Here is a 16,098-nt window from a genome sequence, read left to right as displayed (position 1 = left end):
CAAGTTCTCCCACTTAAAAAGATGAGAAAGGCCTGTAACTGACATCATAGGTAGACCTCAACTATGAGAGACAACATGAGAAAACACATCCAGAAAATTGCATTGTCTGATTTTTCACGAATTTATTTGCAAATTATGGTGGAAAAGTATTTGGTCACCTATAAACAAGCAAGATTTCTGGGTCTCACAGACCTGTAACTTCTTCTTTAAGAGGCTCCTCTGTCCTCCACTCATTACCTGTAGTAATGGCATCTATTTGAACTTATTCTCAGTATAAAAGACACCTGTCCACAACCTCAAGCAGTCACACTCCAAACTCCACAATGGTGAAGACCGAAGAGCTGTCCAAGGACACCAGAAACAAAATTGTAGCCCTGCACCAGACTGGGAAGACTGAATCTGCAATAGGCAAGCAGCTTGGTGTGAAGAAATCAACTGTGGGAACAATAATTAGAAAATGGAAGAGAGACAAGACCACTGATAATCTCCCTTAATCTGGGGCTCCATGCAAGATCTCACCCTGTGGGGTCAAAATTATCACAAGAATGGTGAGCAAAAATCCCAGAACCACACAGAGGGACTTAGTGGATGACGTGCAGAGAGCTGTGACCAACGTCACAAAGGCTACCATCAGGAACACACTATGCCACCAGGGACTCAAATCCTGCAGTGCAGACGTATCCTCCTGCTTAAGCCAGAGAGCATTTGGATGATCCAGAAGAGTACTGGGAGAATGTCATATGGTCAGATGAAACCAAAGTAGAACTGTTTGGCAGAAACACAACTCATTGTGTTTGGAGGAAAAAGAATGCTGAGTTGCATCCAAAGAACACCATCCCTTCTGTGAAGCATAGGGGTGGCAACATCATGCTTTGGGGCTGTTTCTCTGCAAAGGGACCAGGGTGACTGATCTATATGCATGAAAGAATGAATGGAGCCATGTATCGTGAGATTTGGAGTGCAAACCTCCTTCCATCAGCAAGGTCACTGAAGATGAAACCTGGCTGGGTCTTTCAGCATGACAATGATCCCAAGCACACCGCCAGGGCAACGAAGGAGTGGCTTCGTAAGAAGCATTTCAAGGTCCTGGAGTGGCCTACCCAGTCTCTAGATCTCAATCCTATAGAAAACTTTTGGAGGGAGTTGAAAGTCCGTGTTGCCCAGAGACAGCCCCAAAACATCACTGCTCTTGAGGAGATCTGCATGGAGGAATGGGCCAACGTATCAGCAACAGTGTGTGCCAACCTTGTGAGGACTTACAGAAAATGTTTGACCTCTGTCATTGCCAATAAAGGATATATAACAGAATACTGAGATGAGCTTTTGTTATGGACCAAATACTTATTTTCCATCATAATTTGCAAATAAATTCGTGAAAAATCAGACAATGTGATTTTCTGGAAGTGTCTCTCATAGTTGAGGTCTACCTGTGATGTCAATCTTTTTAAATGGGAGAACTTGTACAATTGGTATCTGACTAAATACTCCCCCCCCCCCACTGTAACAGGGGGGTTGTGTGCTCCCTGTATGCCACTCCGGTGTACAATCTGGATGTCGTCCGTTGGGCCATTTGAAGCTTCTGAACGGTTTTCAAAGCGTGTTGCAGTAGTCTATTCAGGATGTAAAGTAACAAGATCGTGGACCACCACGGCTAAGTCTGACTTGTATTATAGTTGAATAACTATAACATGAAATGTATAGTATGTTAAAAAAAACTACATTTACAATCCAGAAGTCATGGCTTATCAGGATGGGGAACACTTGTCCCATCGACTGTTTTGGACTTCAGCTTCAAGAAGACATGGAGAGTGTGGTCTGACGGAAAAGAACTGTTGAAATAGTAGCCCAAGATATTGGGAAGGTGAACATTCCTCCCGCTCTGGCACATATTCTAGATAGGGACATGATCCCATCCAGACATTTTCTTCCCTCTTCATCCAGATGGAAGGGTCCTGTCTTCAAATGCAAAGGACTTCAAAAGTCTTAGGCAGCCATTCCCTTCCTGGCATTCTTTATGGCCAATGGTTATGCCGGCGGCCGTTAAGTGGAAAGGATTGCCCAAAAATAATATGGTTTTTTACTGTAGCTCTCCAAATTCCACTGAGCGCCATGTACACTGGCCATGCTGGTTCAAGTGCCCTCATCATTTTCAGTCCAAAAATAACTTCTCAATGCTGGTTGAGTCTTAATCTATATATATTTTTACAGTAGGTTTGATAGTTACCCTCAAGACTTTGAGGACATATTGGGGTACCAGGCATGAAACTGGCCACAGCCAAAACAAATGAATCCCATGACTTTCACCCACCTGGAAATTTGGGTAATGGAAGCAAAGTTTGGAAGTGATTTTCCAGTCCTGCATTTGCAACCAGCTTCTTAAGGTCTATTATGTTATATTGGCATAGCAACTAAAGTACCAGTAGTCTCGAATGGGAGGAGGACCAGAAAGAGATAGCACAAGGGTGACCTATTACCCTTCCTTTGTTCAAGCCTGTTGTCCTCACTGCAATTCTCCCTGCCTCATTACCATCTTAATCTCAAACTGCACTAAGAGGCACATGATAGAAGAATAGCTTTTCAAGTAAGATTTTAAAGCAAGTATAAACACTTGAAAAGCATACAGCTTGAAAAGAAGTCTAGGCTATTGTCCTGATAAAACATTAGCAGCATTTTCTTTGAAGAATATTGGTTGCAAATGTATGTACAATTTTAAAATATTCTAAATATCTCTAAATATTCTCATATCCTTCTGTGCTCAGTTCAGTAAACATCTGGAATCGGCACTTGCAAATTTGCAATGGAAATTGTTCCCAGACCAATATTTGTTATTCTTTCCATTCATTCACAGTTATGTCTATGAATCATTGTTCAACTTGAGATATTTATATTTGGGGAATTTAAGAGCAAGAGACTAAATAAAAATACTGGCGTGCCAAGGTGCGGATGGAAAGGAATCTGTTTTGCAGAACATCATTTTCAGTGAAACATTTAAATTTGAGACATCCTGGAATTCACTCCCACTCTTGCCTAGGGAAGTAAAAATGAAATTCAATGGAAGGAATGCAGCTGAAAGAGTTAGAGGGATTCATAATTTGTTCACATCAATTGATATCTGAGACAACCAACATATTACAGTGGTTTGAGTGTTGGATTAGGACTCTGGGAAGACAGAATTCAAATCCCTGGATGGCAGGAGTTCAACCCTCTCTGAACTAATCTTGCCAAGAAAACCACATGATAGGTTCATTCCTGGGTTGTCAAAAGTCAGAAATGACCAGAAGTAGATGCCTTTATGACTAGTGCTCAACCAATAACTATTGGTTGAGCACTAGTCATAAAGGCATCTACTTCATTCATGCCACTTGGCCTGGATTTTTCCTTCAATTTCTGCATTGTATTTTCAACACCCAGGATGATCATAATGCTGAGGAAGCCTGCATATCACGCATGATGTCAGTAGGAGGTAGCTGTCACTATATGCTGGGAGATAATTAGTTCATTGTTGCTATAGGTAACATATTCTTAGTATTTTGGGGTTTTTTTTCACAGCCCAGAGACTCAAGGCAGCTTACAAAATTAAAGAAGATGGAGATCAGAGTTATAATCAGTAAAAAAATATATGCACACATGCCTATTTAAGTAGTCTATTGACTTATGGTGACCTCTATGAATTTCATACGTTTTCTTAGACAAGGAATATTCAGAGGTAGTTTCTCCAGCTCTTTCTTCTGAAATATAGCTTATAGCACAGGTTTACTCTTTTGCAAACCCATCAAGAAATACAACATGTGTTGCTCTTCAAGAAATACAACTTGTTTTGCATCCATATATCTTCAAATCGCTTGTTGAACCCATGAATTTTCTCAGCTTTTCTTAGTTAAGGAACCCACAGAGGTGGTTTTCCCAGTACGTTCCTCAGAAACATAGCTTACAACACCCAGTATTTATTGACAGCATTCCATGCAAATACTAAATAGGACTGACTCTAAATACCTGACCCAAATACCCTAAATCATGTGTCTTTACGGCGTTTAGGCCCCCAAAATACAATGAAATTGTTAACAGAATTAAAAGAAATTTTAAATAGTATAATCAACCACATCCCAAAAACATTTGGAAAAGAAATCAAAATAGCACATCTTGGTTTTGCCAAATGCCAGGCACTAGATTTACATGTAAGCAAACTCTGCTGTAGCTTCCCACTATTTCATAGACCCTCAGGTTCTCTTTGGCACTCATTTGTGTTGTTCACCATTTTATATAAGGAATTCCACGAATGAAAGTCTGTCATGGTGATGACAAGGGATGTCATCTTATTATGCAATTGAATAAATAGGATTTGAGCAGCCACGGATTTTAGTATCTATGGGGATCACGGCACCAAACCCTAGTGAATACCAAGTGGACTGTAATTGCCTTCTCTTACTTGACTTCTAGGCAGTTTCACTTACAGTACAAGTCTGGTAGTGCTGTATAAAGTAGTGATTGCTACCACTACTTGTGCTGACCGAACATTGTCATACCAGATACTTATAATGAGTAGCATGTTAAGATCCAATTTCCAACACCTACACGTTTTCCTGAGCATTCTCTTGAGATAACTGTGGAATTGATCTATTTAAAGCCTTTTTGTAAAAAATAAATAAATGTTATGATCATATTTTTTTCCCATTTTCTTCTCTGATCTCAGATTCTCCACACTAAGATCACCTTTTTGTGGTAAAGATTCCTACTAATATTTTATTTTTAAATATCAAAGCACACACATCAATTTCATCAATAAATTCAAAGATTATGTCAGAAACCACGGTGTTGTTATGGAGACTGTTTAGAAGACTTTGCAGCAGTTCCAGTGCCAGATAATTAATGCTGGATGCTACAAGGCTATTATCAGGTTGTCTCTATGGAAACAAACCAAAAGCCTACACTTACAGTTGCAACAAATAACTTGCATCAATCCTTTTCTCTACACCCTCTTCAGATATTGAAATGAAATGACAGCTGTGCTGTCAAATTTTGATTGACTATAATTTACTATGTCTATACCTTGAATTAAAACATAAATTTCAGTCCAGCAGTATCTGAAGAGCCAAAGTTCACCTACCCAATGTAGCCACTTCCTGGTCCAAGCACAGAGCTGAAACAAAATAGTTTTAGGTCTGGCCAGAACTTGGATGGGAAACCAATCGGGAAACCTGTACATTTTCCTTGGAGTAAAAAAATACTGAATTCACTGGGTCTTACGCATAGGTGTGCACCAAGATGAGAAACTGAATCAAGATAGCAGGATTTCCACTCTCACACACATTTTGTTGAGCAGGGAGCTTGTAGCTTCCCAATCCATGGGGCTGTAAATCCAGTCTGGGGTTTAGTCCCAAATTTAAATGGGCTATCCCAATTGCTGATGTTGTATTTAAAATAAGTTCAGCATCTTGGATAGATCATTGAAAGTTAGGGCCAAGGCATAGAACGTGTTCATTCTGACATGGAAGCCACCAGTTGCCACTGAGTCTCAATATATTGAAAAAGAGAAAAGTATAGGGATGCTCACAAACCACATTTAGATCCAATAGGGAATTTCTGAGTTCCTTAAATACCTCAAAATGTTTTTAAATTGTTTTTTAAAAAACCAAAACCAAAAATGTGACCACAGCAATTAAGAAACTGGAATTAATTTACTTCCTGGCTAGGAAAAAATCTAAAATACCATGGTGCCATTTTAGTAAAATTTTAGTTATGGAAGAAAGCAATAGGAAGAAATGCAGCTCTGCATTATAGTGCTGTGTTTCTCCTTTAACTGTCACTGCTCTATGCTATGGAATTTTTTTATAGCTGAAGGAGAGATATTTTGAATTAACAAAGAACCAGCATGATGGTGTGGTCTGTGTGTTGAACAAGGACTCCAGGAGACCAGGCTTTGATCCTCCACTCCACCATAGAAATCTACTGGGAGACCTTGGACAGGTCACAATCTCTCAGTCTCGGTAGGTGGCCATGGCAACCCCCCCCCTAACAAATCTTGCCATGAGATCTGCGTAACAGGTTCACCTGGAAGGCATACAACCACAAACAAATTTAGAATTCTGAGCCACAGAACTTTTCTACAAAACATAGAATTCCACAGAATGCAGTCATGACAGTTAAAGTATAACCATAGTGCTATTATAGTAGAGTATGAAAAAGGCTGAAGGTAGTCCTTCAATCTCTGGCAGATGATCAAACTATGATGCCTTGAGAAGAGATCTCCAGATGATACTGATGCAGATCAATGCAAGTTACATGTGTGATACACACCATACCGATTTGCCTGAACTAAAACACCACATATATTTAACGACTTTAAGGCAGCATACAACTGAAATAAATAAATCTAAATCTACAGCTGAGAGTTTAAAACAGCCACAAAAAAATCTCCATTTTAGGTTTCCTCTCCAGAGTTTCTAAAATCAGACTTTTCTATTCCATGCCGTGTTTGCTAGTTTTGAGAAGGGAACGTGACTGCCCAGGCTCCAATTTGGTGATGGAAACCCCATCTGCTCCCTCTATGCAAAGAACAACCTAGTAATCATGAGCGGAAGAAGTAATTATGGACTATAGAGTAAGACGTGTGATATTCACAGAAGATGCTGTGCTAAAAAGATGAAGAACGATGCCTTGGGTGTTGAAATGCGCAGGATTTCAACAGGCTCCTAATTGCTATGCGAATCAATTGGCTTATTTAAACCGTGGTCAAGTTGTCACCAATTTCATTCATGATAGACCTCATATCTGAAAAACAGTGCTGCCAGCAATTAGGTTGACACTGTGGAAACAACTGATGCCAAACATGGTTGCTTCCAGAAACAGGACAGGTTCAGTAGAGTTCCATCAGGTTGTAAAGATTACATGAATTTCTCAATTTTATTGGTACATTCTTATCATACATACAGTTGGCCCTCCCTACTTGAAAGTTTCAGTTCTGCAGGTTTGATTATTCAGATATTTGATTAAAATGTTCTCTCTGGGAATCTCTAAGTCTTCCAGTCCTTTGGAAGTTGACCATATAGTCACCCTGGAAGATCTAAAGATTTCTAGAGAGAACAATTCTTTAGGAATGTCTACGTCCTTCCAGCAGAAGTTGACCACAGAGTCATGCTGGAGGATCTAGACATTCCCAGAGAGATGTTTCCTCTGTTAAAAGCAATACCATTTGTTCTGTTGTCACTTACATGGGATTCCTGTGCGCCTAAACCCCAGGGCTGACTGTAGTTTTATGAAATATGAAACAGCAATCAAAACTACCATTCTACACATGAAGTTGCTTTTAATGTAAGGAAGAGGTCCATCCTTTCAACACCAATACCATTCTACTTATTCATATAAATCAAGGATAGCCATTATGTGGCTCTCCATGTATTACAACTCCTAGAACTCCTCAATATTGGGAGGACTAGTGGGAGTTGCAATCGAATAACATCTGAAAGGGCTTATGATTCTTATCAGGAATAGAGAAAGAAGTATATCAAAAAAGGGTTTAGCAATAAGCAATAATCCAACAGGAGTCCAAATAAACAGATTCAAAGGTAATACAATCCAGAACAGCCAAAAATCACAAGAATAGCTTTAAGTCCACAAGCAAAAGGTATCATTAGAAAAACTTGATCATGAATATAACCACAGGTACGTAGAAACTTCCAATATACTTGAATCCCAAAACCAAAGGCTTAACTTGGAACATGGATCAAGGAACTCAGGTCTAGCTTCTTACTCCAAATGCTACGTTGCCTGAACTAACTTGAAAGTAAACAACTTGCCAGTTAAAAGCTGCCCATGAAAGCATTTTGTCTTCCCTGAAATCTCTCCCTAGCTTTCCCATGCAAACCCTCTGCCCTGAGATGTCTATTGTCTGCTCTGATATGTAAACAAAGGTCTGTGTTGATTTCCGTATCTCCAGGTACTTCAATATCACTTAATTCACAGCTCGACTCTTCCTTATCTAATGTCTCTGGGTGCTTGGCCTGACCTTGAAGGTCGCACACAGTCAGCTTTCTCACAGAAAGAAGCATCATTTCCTTGACTTAAATCTTCATCACTTCATGCCCTGGAAATCCCACAACCCTTTCTAAAACATCAGTAAACCCATCAGTCTCAGGCTGATCTACAACAGCCATCATGGGCAATTGTTAATGAAGGTGGTACTTGAGAACCATCAATATCTGAAAAACCAAAGGTAGTTCAACTCTTGTATTAGAGGAAATCCAGAATTAGCCGGATCTAGGTAATAATCAAATTATCACTTCTTAAACCTGATTCCAAGATGAAGCACAATTATCTTACCTTTGCTAGGAAGTTCCAAGCTGCATACTGTCCAACTGATGTGCTGTTTTTAAGTTTCATGGTATGAAGAGCCAGAAAAAATCCCAGTACTCCACTGCAGAGGATGATAGATAATGCCATTTTCAATTATATACCCTTCAGGAACAATTGTTTTAATGAGGAGTAGTGAATACAATGGTTTAACTTGTTAACTCCAATGCTTAACCTTGCAAACTGTTAATGTTCAGTGCAGTTTCATAGAAAAAAACATATCATAGTTTATCTTGTAAGACAAAGGTGTGTCTTGCAATTGGCTAATTTCAATAACTTTGGCACTTAATTTTTTAAATTCTAATTTGGGTTTTTGGAAAATAAAGTATCAGCCAATTATCAAAGTAAGGATCTCAAGAATACCTGTACTATGAAGAACTTCAGAGTGTCAAGCTATGGCAGAGTTTGATTTCATCTTTAATTTTAATTTGGAAACTTCTTATCAGTCATGCTCAGCTTCTGCACTGACTCTTCATGCCTTTTCCTTACTTTGATAATTAAGGCAACTCCTCACGTCTGAGTTCACAGATATCTTTAGGCATCAAAGACAGAAATAACTTTTGTAAAGTTAAAAAAGGATCTTCCAAGACCTTTGAGACTAATGGAGAGAGTGAAGTATATTGCATCAACTTTTATGGACTCAAATCTATTTTAGATTTTTTTTTTTGCAATCTATTCTATTAAATAAAAGCCCTTCACATGAATCTATGCTTTAAAGGCAGCTATAATATATTTTTAAAAGAGAAATCTAACAAAAGAATTGCAGGGAGATAACAGATACCATATTAAAAATACAGCTTTTAAAAAAAAAAATCTAAAAGACCATCAAAAATCTCCATTGGGTCCCAGAAGTCATCCAACATAGTGATAATGAGTCTCCTGGTGGGAAAATTATAGAACATTTCACAATCCAAAATGTTCTTAAATTGTTTCCCACCAGCTTGTACATGAAAAGGTTTAGTAGTCAGGTCAGTTTATGTTTAATCCCGTCATGTTCTCAAACTAATCTATTTTTGGTCCTTAGTTTTCAGACCTTGATTTGGTTTTGGAAACAGAATAAAAGCCAGTGTTTATCAACCAAGACATGTTCCACAGATTTGGTCCCAGTTATTACTCTAACTGTGCTAGCACCTTCTAGTCTATTGCTCTAAAAGCTATCCCAGAATTAATCTTCACTGATGTTAGTGGCATAATTTGAAATATTCATAACGATTGTTGATTATAAGTTGATATGACTTGGTATTATATTTTTAAGAATAACATGCTGGAAGACTGGACTGTTTAATTGTTTTGGACATACATCAACTTAGAAAGCCCTAAGGAAAAGAAACCTAAGCAATTATGTGGCAATTTGAGCACTGGGAATCAATACTTTAAGTAAATTAACAGGCACTTTAGGCAATTTTTAAGTTAAGGAGATGCTTAGAATAATACATTCATTCCCATTATTGTTGCCATTTGTATCCATGAGGTATTTGTTAAGACTTTTTCTCTTTTAAGCAACTTCTAAAATGTGCCAAATACCATGATGCACAAGCAAATAAATCAATGCATGCGTAAGTTAATTGAACGCGATTGTCTAATGCCTCCTAATTACTGCAAACACAGTTTAAAGGACTAATCTACTTATAAAAAGGGGCTGCGGTGGCGCAGCGGGTTAAACCACTGAGCTGCAGAACTTGCTGACTGGAAAGTCAGCGGTTCGAATCCACGGGACAGGTAAGCTCCCATCGTTAGCTCCAGCTTGTGCTAACCTAGCAGTTTGAAAATTTGCAAATGTGAGTAGATCAATAGGTACCGCTTCCGCGAGAAGGTAACGATGCTCCATGCGGTCATACTAGGCTCGTGACCTAGGAGGCGTCTACGGACAATGCCAGCTCCTTGGCTTAGAAATGGAGATGAGCACCACTCCCCTGAGTCGGACTTGGCTAGACTTAATATCAAGGGGAAACCTTTACTTTAATCTACTTATGAGTCTTGGGAGATGCCTTCAGAGAATACCCTGCCATGGAAAGGCACAGGTATTCAGTACAGGGCCTGCATGCGAATCCTGACACCACTGCCAAATTGGTCACAGCTACAAGTCGGATTACTAAAATTGTACCTGCTGAAGCAAGTAGCATAACCTTAAAACGAAAATTCCTAATCGCAACAGAGTTGAAAGGGTGTTCTTCTGTACTATACAGCTGCCACTGAATTTCAGTGGCAACTGTGGTGTTGTTCACAGTAGTGAAAGGACATGGCTTGCCAGTTGCCAAGGTTGAAGGGGAATTGTAGCCGCTTCCAATCTAAAGACATTGCCCACCTCTGTGACACACAGAATCATTTGAGCACCCCATAGATGTTAAAGGCATATTACAAACATGTGCTTCGAGAAACCCACCTCCAGAAGTGGGAGAAGTAGAAATTGAGAAATAAATTTTAGATGCTAACTAGCACCTGTACACCATTTTTGATTCAATTCAGAAAGCCAGGTTACATTTAGCTCATGTCTTACATGATATCAAGATTTGAAAAGGTCTCACAGTTTGAGGTCATGGTTTGTATACACGGCAAAACATAGAAGCCCTCTGACTCAGAAAAGGAAATGTTACCTGGCAAAACAACTGCTGTGAAACCTGTAAAAGTAGAGGAATGGAAATTCCAAGGCACTGAAGAGATCCCCTGTGGAAATAAGTGGATAAATGTTTTTGGTTTTTTGGGAAAAAAATATCAACAGTTAAATTTCTATATATGGTTACTGAACTAGCAGCTGTTGGTTTCAACACAAGCATTTGATGGCTTGCCATTAGCTCAGACAGCAACCAGTTCCCACTCCTTCGAGAAGAACCCGATTCTTAAGATCAGTTCAGAAAATGGTTACAAGGAAGTGTGCATTTAGTGAACACATTTCTTCATGATAAACAATCCCGTTGGATGCTGCAGTTTTCAATAGAAAGGCATGAGATCAATCCACCGTGTTTATATTCCTGGTCATGAGGGATTAATTTGCTTCCACTGAATACATTAATTTCTCACTATACTACAGGAAACACTTATAAGGTATTGGCTGTTTCCCTCCATAAATCTGAATTATGGTAGAAAGAAGAAAACAAACTTTCAAAATAGGGAGAAGAAGATACATTTAAGCATGTGTAATAAGCTTTAAGGAGCCCTCCCCCTCCCCCGTGGCACAGTGGGTTGAACCGCTGAGCTGTGGAACTTGATGACTGAAAGGTTGGCGGTTCAAATCTGGGGAACAGAGTGAGCTCCCGCTGTTAGCACCAGCTTCCGTGAACCTAGAGTTTGAAAACATGCAAATGTGAGTAGATCAATAGGTACCAATCCGGCGGGAAGGTAACAGCGATGCATGCAATCATGCCAGTCACATAACCTTGGAGGTGTCTGCGGACAGTGCCAGCTCTTCAGCTTAGAAATGGAGATGAGCACCAACTCTCAAAGTTGGACATGACTAGACTTAATGACGAGGGGAAACTTTTAACTTTACTTTAGTAAGCTTTAAGTAACTCACTGTGGACACGGTTAAATAATTTGAATAAAGGGAACTAATTTCAATTACATTTGTTGTGCATTTTCTTATTGCTCATAGTAAGAAAAGATATTTGTGCTCCTGAGAGCCACTGTGGTCTAATGGCTAGAGTACTGGAATATGACTCTGGAGACCAGAGTTCAAAGTCCCTTTCTGCCAAGGAAGCCCACCAAGTGACTTGGGCACATTCTCTCTCGGCCTCATAGGAAGGGAAAAGGCAAACTATCTCTTAACAAATCTGACCAAGAAGACCCTATGATAGTAAGACAGAAATGATTTTAAGACACACAACAAAAAGGGACAATCATATTCTATGTTCTCTGAAACAGTATCCTTATGGCCTATATAAATGTCCCCTGCAAGGGCATATGCACTGTCTCAAAAAACATGGGATCCCAACTCCAGGCTTGCTGAAATAATAAAGAATGAAGCAGTGGAGGATTTAAAAGGAAAGAACTGATGGACCGGAACAAGAAGTGGTTGCCTTCTTTACTTATTTGTTTATATATTCAGTTAATACTCTGCCTTTCTCATTAGAAGGGATCCATGACGGCTGGACACATGTTTCCTTCTGAGCAAATCTCTGGCTCAGGAGGGGTTAAAATCATTACATTAATAAAGGGATTATTAGCTGATGAGACTCCACAGCAGAGGGAAGGGTTAAGCACACCTTCTCCCTGCCCATTGATACACTAATTTTTTTTTTTTGCCTTGAACACAAGCAAGTAAAAACATAGCTTTGGTTTTTTCCAACATGAAATGACTCAAAGGCCTTTTATACATATATATATTTTTTTATCATGTCAGAATCGGCTTGAGAACATACTGCAAGTCGCTTCTGGTGGGAGAGAATTGGCCATCTACAGAGACGTTGCCCAGGGGACGCCCAGATGTGTTAACTGGAAGGCTTTTCTCATGTTCCCACAAGCTGACAAACTGGGGAGCTCACTCCATCTCATGGATTCAAACCAGCAACCTTCAGGTCAGCAGTTCAGCCGGCACAAGTGTTTAACCCACTGAACCACCGCGGCTATGCTAAAACATCTGTATTAGTATTAGTATTAGAAATAAAAGTATTTCCTCTTTTTAAAGACCACAATTAAGGCAAGCAAATAATGTTTGTCTCTCCTGTACTTCTATTCCCCATGTCTACCTCCGACCCAAGCATGGGCATACATACTGGCCTCCATGCCTCCCCGAAAACTCATGCCAAGCAAAACATGTTGGTTACTAGATCCTTTAAACCTGTAACATGCAAGTGAATCAGGTATGAAAACTGCATAATAGCCCCCTCCGGGACCAGCCTGGGTTATGGAGCAAGAATTATATGTCTCCTGTCCTAAAGACACCTTGGATGTTTCAGCAACATTTTCAGTCTTTTAATTTCTTTGGACAAAGGCAGAAAGCAGAGAAATATCTAATGCAAGCAGGAAATCTAAACCTCTCCTTAATATTTAGATTAAATTAACAGAAGGGAGAAAGCTGGACTCTCCTTTTGAAATGATTTATAGCAATCCAAATCCAATGGCCTGTCTTTCAGCTGGATGTGACTCCAAGCCCACAAATCAATGTGCAGAGGCAATAGAAGACTGTCAGCGCACAAAGCGGGAGAGTAACACATGGTGGAAATTTGGACTTGGAGGACTGAACTGATATTAGGATAAACACAGTACAGAAAATATCCCCCTCTGCTACCTTATTCTTGAGCAGAGGAAAGCAGCCATTTCAAGAGGGAGATCTGGGTTGCTATGAAAGGCCAGCATAGTGAGATTTAGGAGCCCCCAGTGGCACAATGGGTTAAATCCTTGTGCCGGCAGGACTGATGAGCAAAAGGTCGGCAGTTCGAATTCGGGGAGTAGGGTGAGCTCCCGTCTGTCAGCTCCAGCTTCCCATGCAGGGACATGAGAGAACCCTCCCAATAATGAACATATGGACATTCCCCTGGGCAACGTCCTTGTAGACGGCCAATTCTCTCACACCAGAAGCAACTAGCAGTTTCTCAAGCCACCTGACACAAAAAATTAGTGAGAATTAATTATTTGTATATATCTTTGCTGACAGAGAGATCCTTGGGGAATTTTCTGCTCCATTTTCCAGAACAACTCAGAAAGCACTGGGTATGGTCTACTTTGATGGGGAATGCGCTACTTGTGAAGCTCATTGTACTTCTATTGTTTGCAGCATAGATTTCCCTAATCTGCCGGTGTTCAAAATACACATGTGATTCTGCATTATGTGCTATTCATTTAGCGAGATTAGCTATATGTATACTGAGTCAGATAAATATGGATTTCGGCTTCTATTGTTTGCATCATACACAGAGGTGGAAATAAAAGCACAATACTAAAAAGAACTGGAATTACATTTCCTTTTTTTACCTGTTGGGTGGGATGCAAAAGCCAACATCACCATGCTGAAAACAAAAGAGAGAAAGGACATTACTTTTCTTAATTCCCCATGTGAAACCACATTTTCATTGACTCTTAGCTGCAGTTTTAATTCTTTCGCTCTTCTACAACTTGGAACTAATAGGAACATTCACATGCAATTTTATTTCTAGCCCTCGCAAACCTGACAAAAGCAGGGGGATTTCAGGCATGAAGCAATCAGGGACAGCTAACATCTCCCAACAAAGGATTCGCCCAGGCAGGAAGCAGCCAGGCTTTGAATCTGAAAGGCCATTCAATGCTAATCAAGGTGGCCAAATACAACATTCACACTTGCCCCAAACAGACAAGAGTTCTTTCTCCCACCCTCGACATTCCACAGATATATAAACCTCACCTGACTAATTTCCAACAAACCTCACAACCTCTGAGGATGCCTGCCATAGATGTCAGCAAAACGTCAGGAGAGAATGCTTCTGGAACATGATCATACAGCCCAAAAAATTCACAGCAACCCATTCACAATAACTCTTTAAGATACTATAATCAGAAACACTTTCCGAGGATCTAGAATTTCAGTGTGTACACATTAAGAGCCACAAGCAACAATAAGGATGTGCCACTTGTTTGCTGGGGAAGGCATTGCTTTCTCCTCTGGCAAAACTCTACTCTTTTCTCAAGTTAAAGAGTCTTTAGACTGCAGCCTGATAACTTTGGGCAATTACGTCATAAACTTTTTAGGCTGCACAACTGCTCTATAATTCACTGTTAATGCATATCAAAGTTAAAGTCATTTGCATTTGGTGCCCCTATACTCATGATATTATTAATAAAAAAATTATGTTGCCTCCCAGGGCTACAAATAATTAATGAGACTATGATGAATCCATTAACGTCCTCCAAGTTGATGTCCATAGAAAAATGAGCAGACTGTAAAAAAATGATGCCTTACAAAATCAAAGCTTATGCCAGAAAAAAGACTTGTATATTTAGAATATTTTACATGTTGTAATTTGCCCTACTACTGGAAAAATCACAACTCAGAGATCTTCCAGACATGCCCTATATCTCAGGATCTGATCCCAGATTTTCTGATTTAAACTGGATTATATGAGTCCACACTGCTAGATAATCTGGGTACACAGAAAACCTGGGTTCAGATTCTGGAATATAGGGCCTATCTGGAAGGACCCTCAGTTATTTCTCTTCCTGGCAGCTTTAAACAGATGTTGTTGACAAATGTGATGTTTCAGATAGCAAAAATTGGAAGGAAAGTGTAGGAAGGTTTCAACTGTGAGGATAACAAAGTAAGAATATAGATAGTCCTGATTTCAACTATATTATTTTTTGTGTTGTCAAAGGCTTTCATGACTGGAATCACTAGGTTGCTGTGAGTTTTCCGGGCTGTATGGCCATGTTCTAGAAGCAGTCTCTCCTGACGTTTCACCAACATCTATGGCAGGCATCCTCAGAGGTTGTGAGATCAGTTGGAAACAAGCCATGTGGGGTTGATATATCTGAGGAATGTCCAGGGTTGGAGAAAGAACTCTTGTCTGCCTGAGGCAAGTGTGAATGTTGCAATTGGCCACCTTGATTGGTACTAAATAGCCTTTTAGCTGCTTCCTGCCTGGGGGAATCCTTTGTTGCGAGGTGTTAGCTGGCTCTGATTGATCCATGTCTGGAATTCTTCTGTTTTCTGAGTGTTGTTCATTATTTACTGCCCTAATTTTAGAGTTTATATTATTTTTGAGTTTGGCTCTATGGTTAGTTGTACACCAACCTACACAGGACTAAAGGTTCACTGAACTCAATTGAAATTATAGTAGAGTCTCGCTT

The 16,098-nt window shown here is 39.7% G+C and overlaps 1 protein-coding gene across 4 annotated transcripts in view; it reads right to left on the bottom strand.

Moving 5' to 3' along the window:
* Positions 1-16,098, bottom strand: part of tmem241 (transmembrane protein 241) — a 52,696-nt gene that overhangs the window by 12,661 nt on the left and 23,937 nt on the right. For all 4 annotated transcript variants that reach the window (XM_062980446.1, XM_062980447.1, XM_062980444.1 and 1 more), the window contains 3 exons: positions 14,254-14,288; positions 10,941-11,010; positions 8,317-8,410 (listed from right to left, as the gene is read on the bottom strand). In XM_062980446.1, coding sequence (XP_062836516.1) covers positions 8,317-8,410; positions 10,941-11,010; positions 14,254-14,288 — 199 coding nt within the window. The remainder of the gene's footprint in view (positions 1-8,316; positions 8,411-10,940; positions 11,011-14,253; positions 14,289-16,098) is intronic.

Source organism: Anolis carolinensis, chromosome 4 (assembly GCF_035594765.1).
Source record: "Anolis carolinensis isolate JA03-04 chromosome 4, rAnoCar3.1.pri, whole genome shotgun sequence".
Lineage (NCBI taxonomy): Eukaryota > Metazoa > Chordata > Lepidosauria > Squamata > Dactyloidae > Anolis > Anolis carolinensis.
This window is presented reverse-complemented; position numbering and strand designations above follow the sequence as displayed.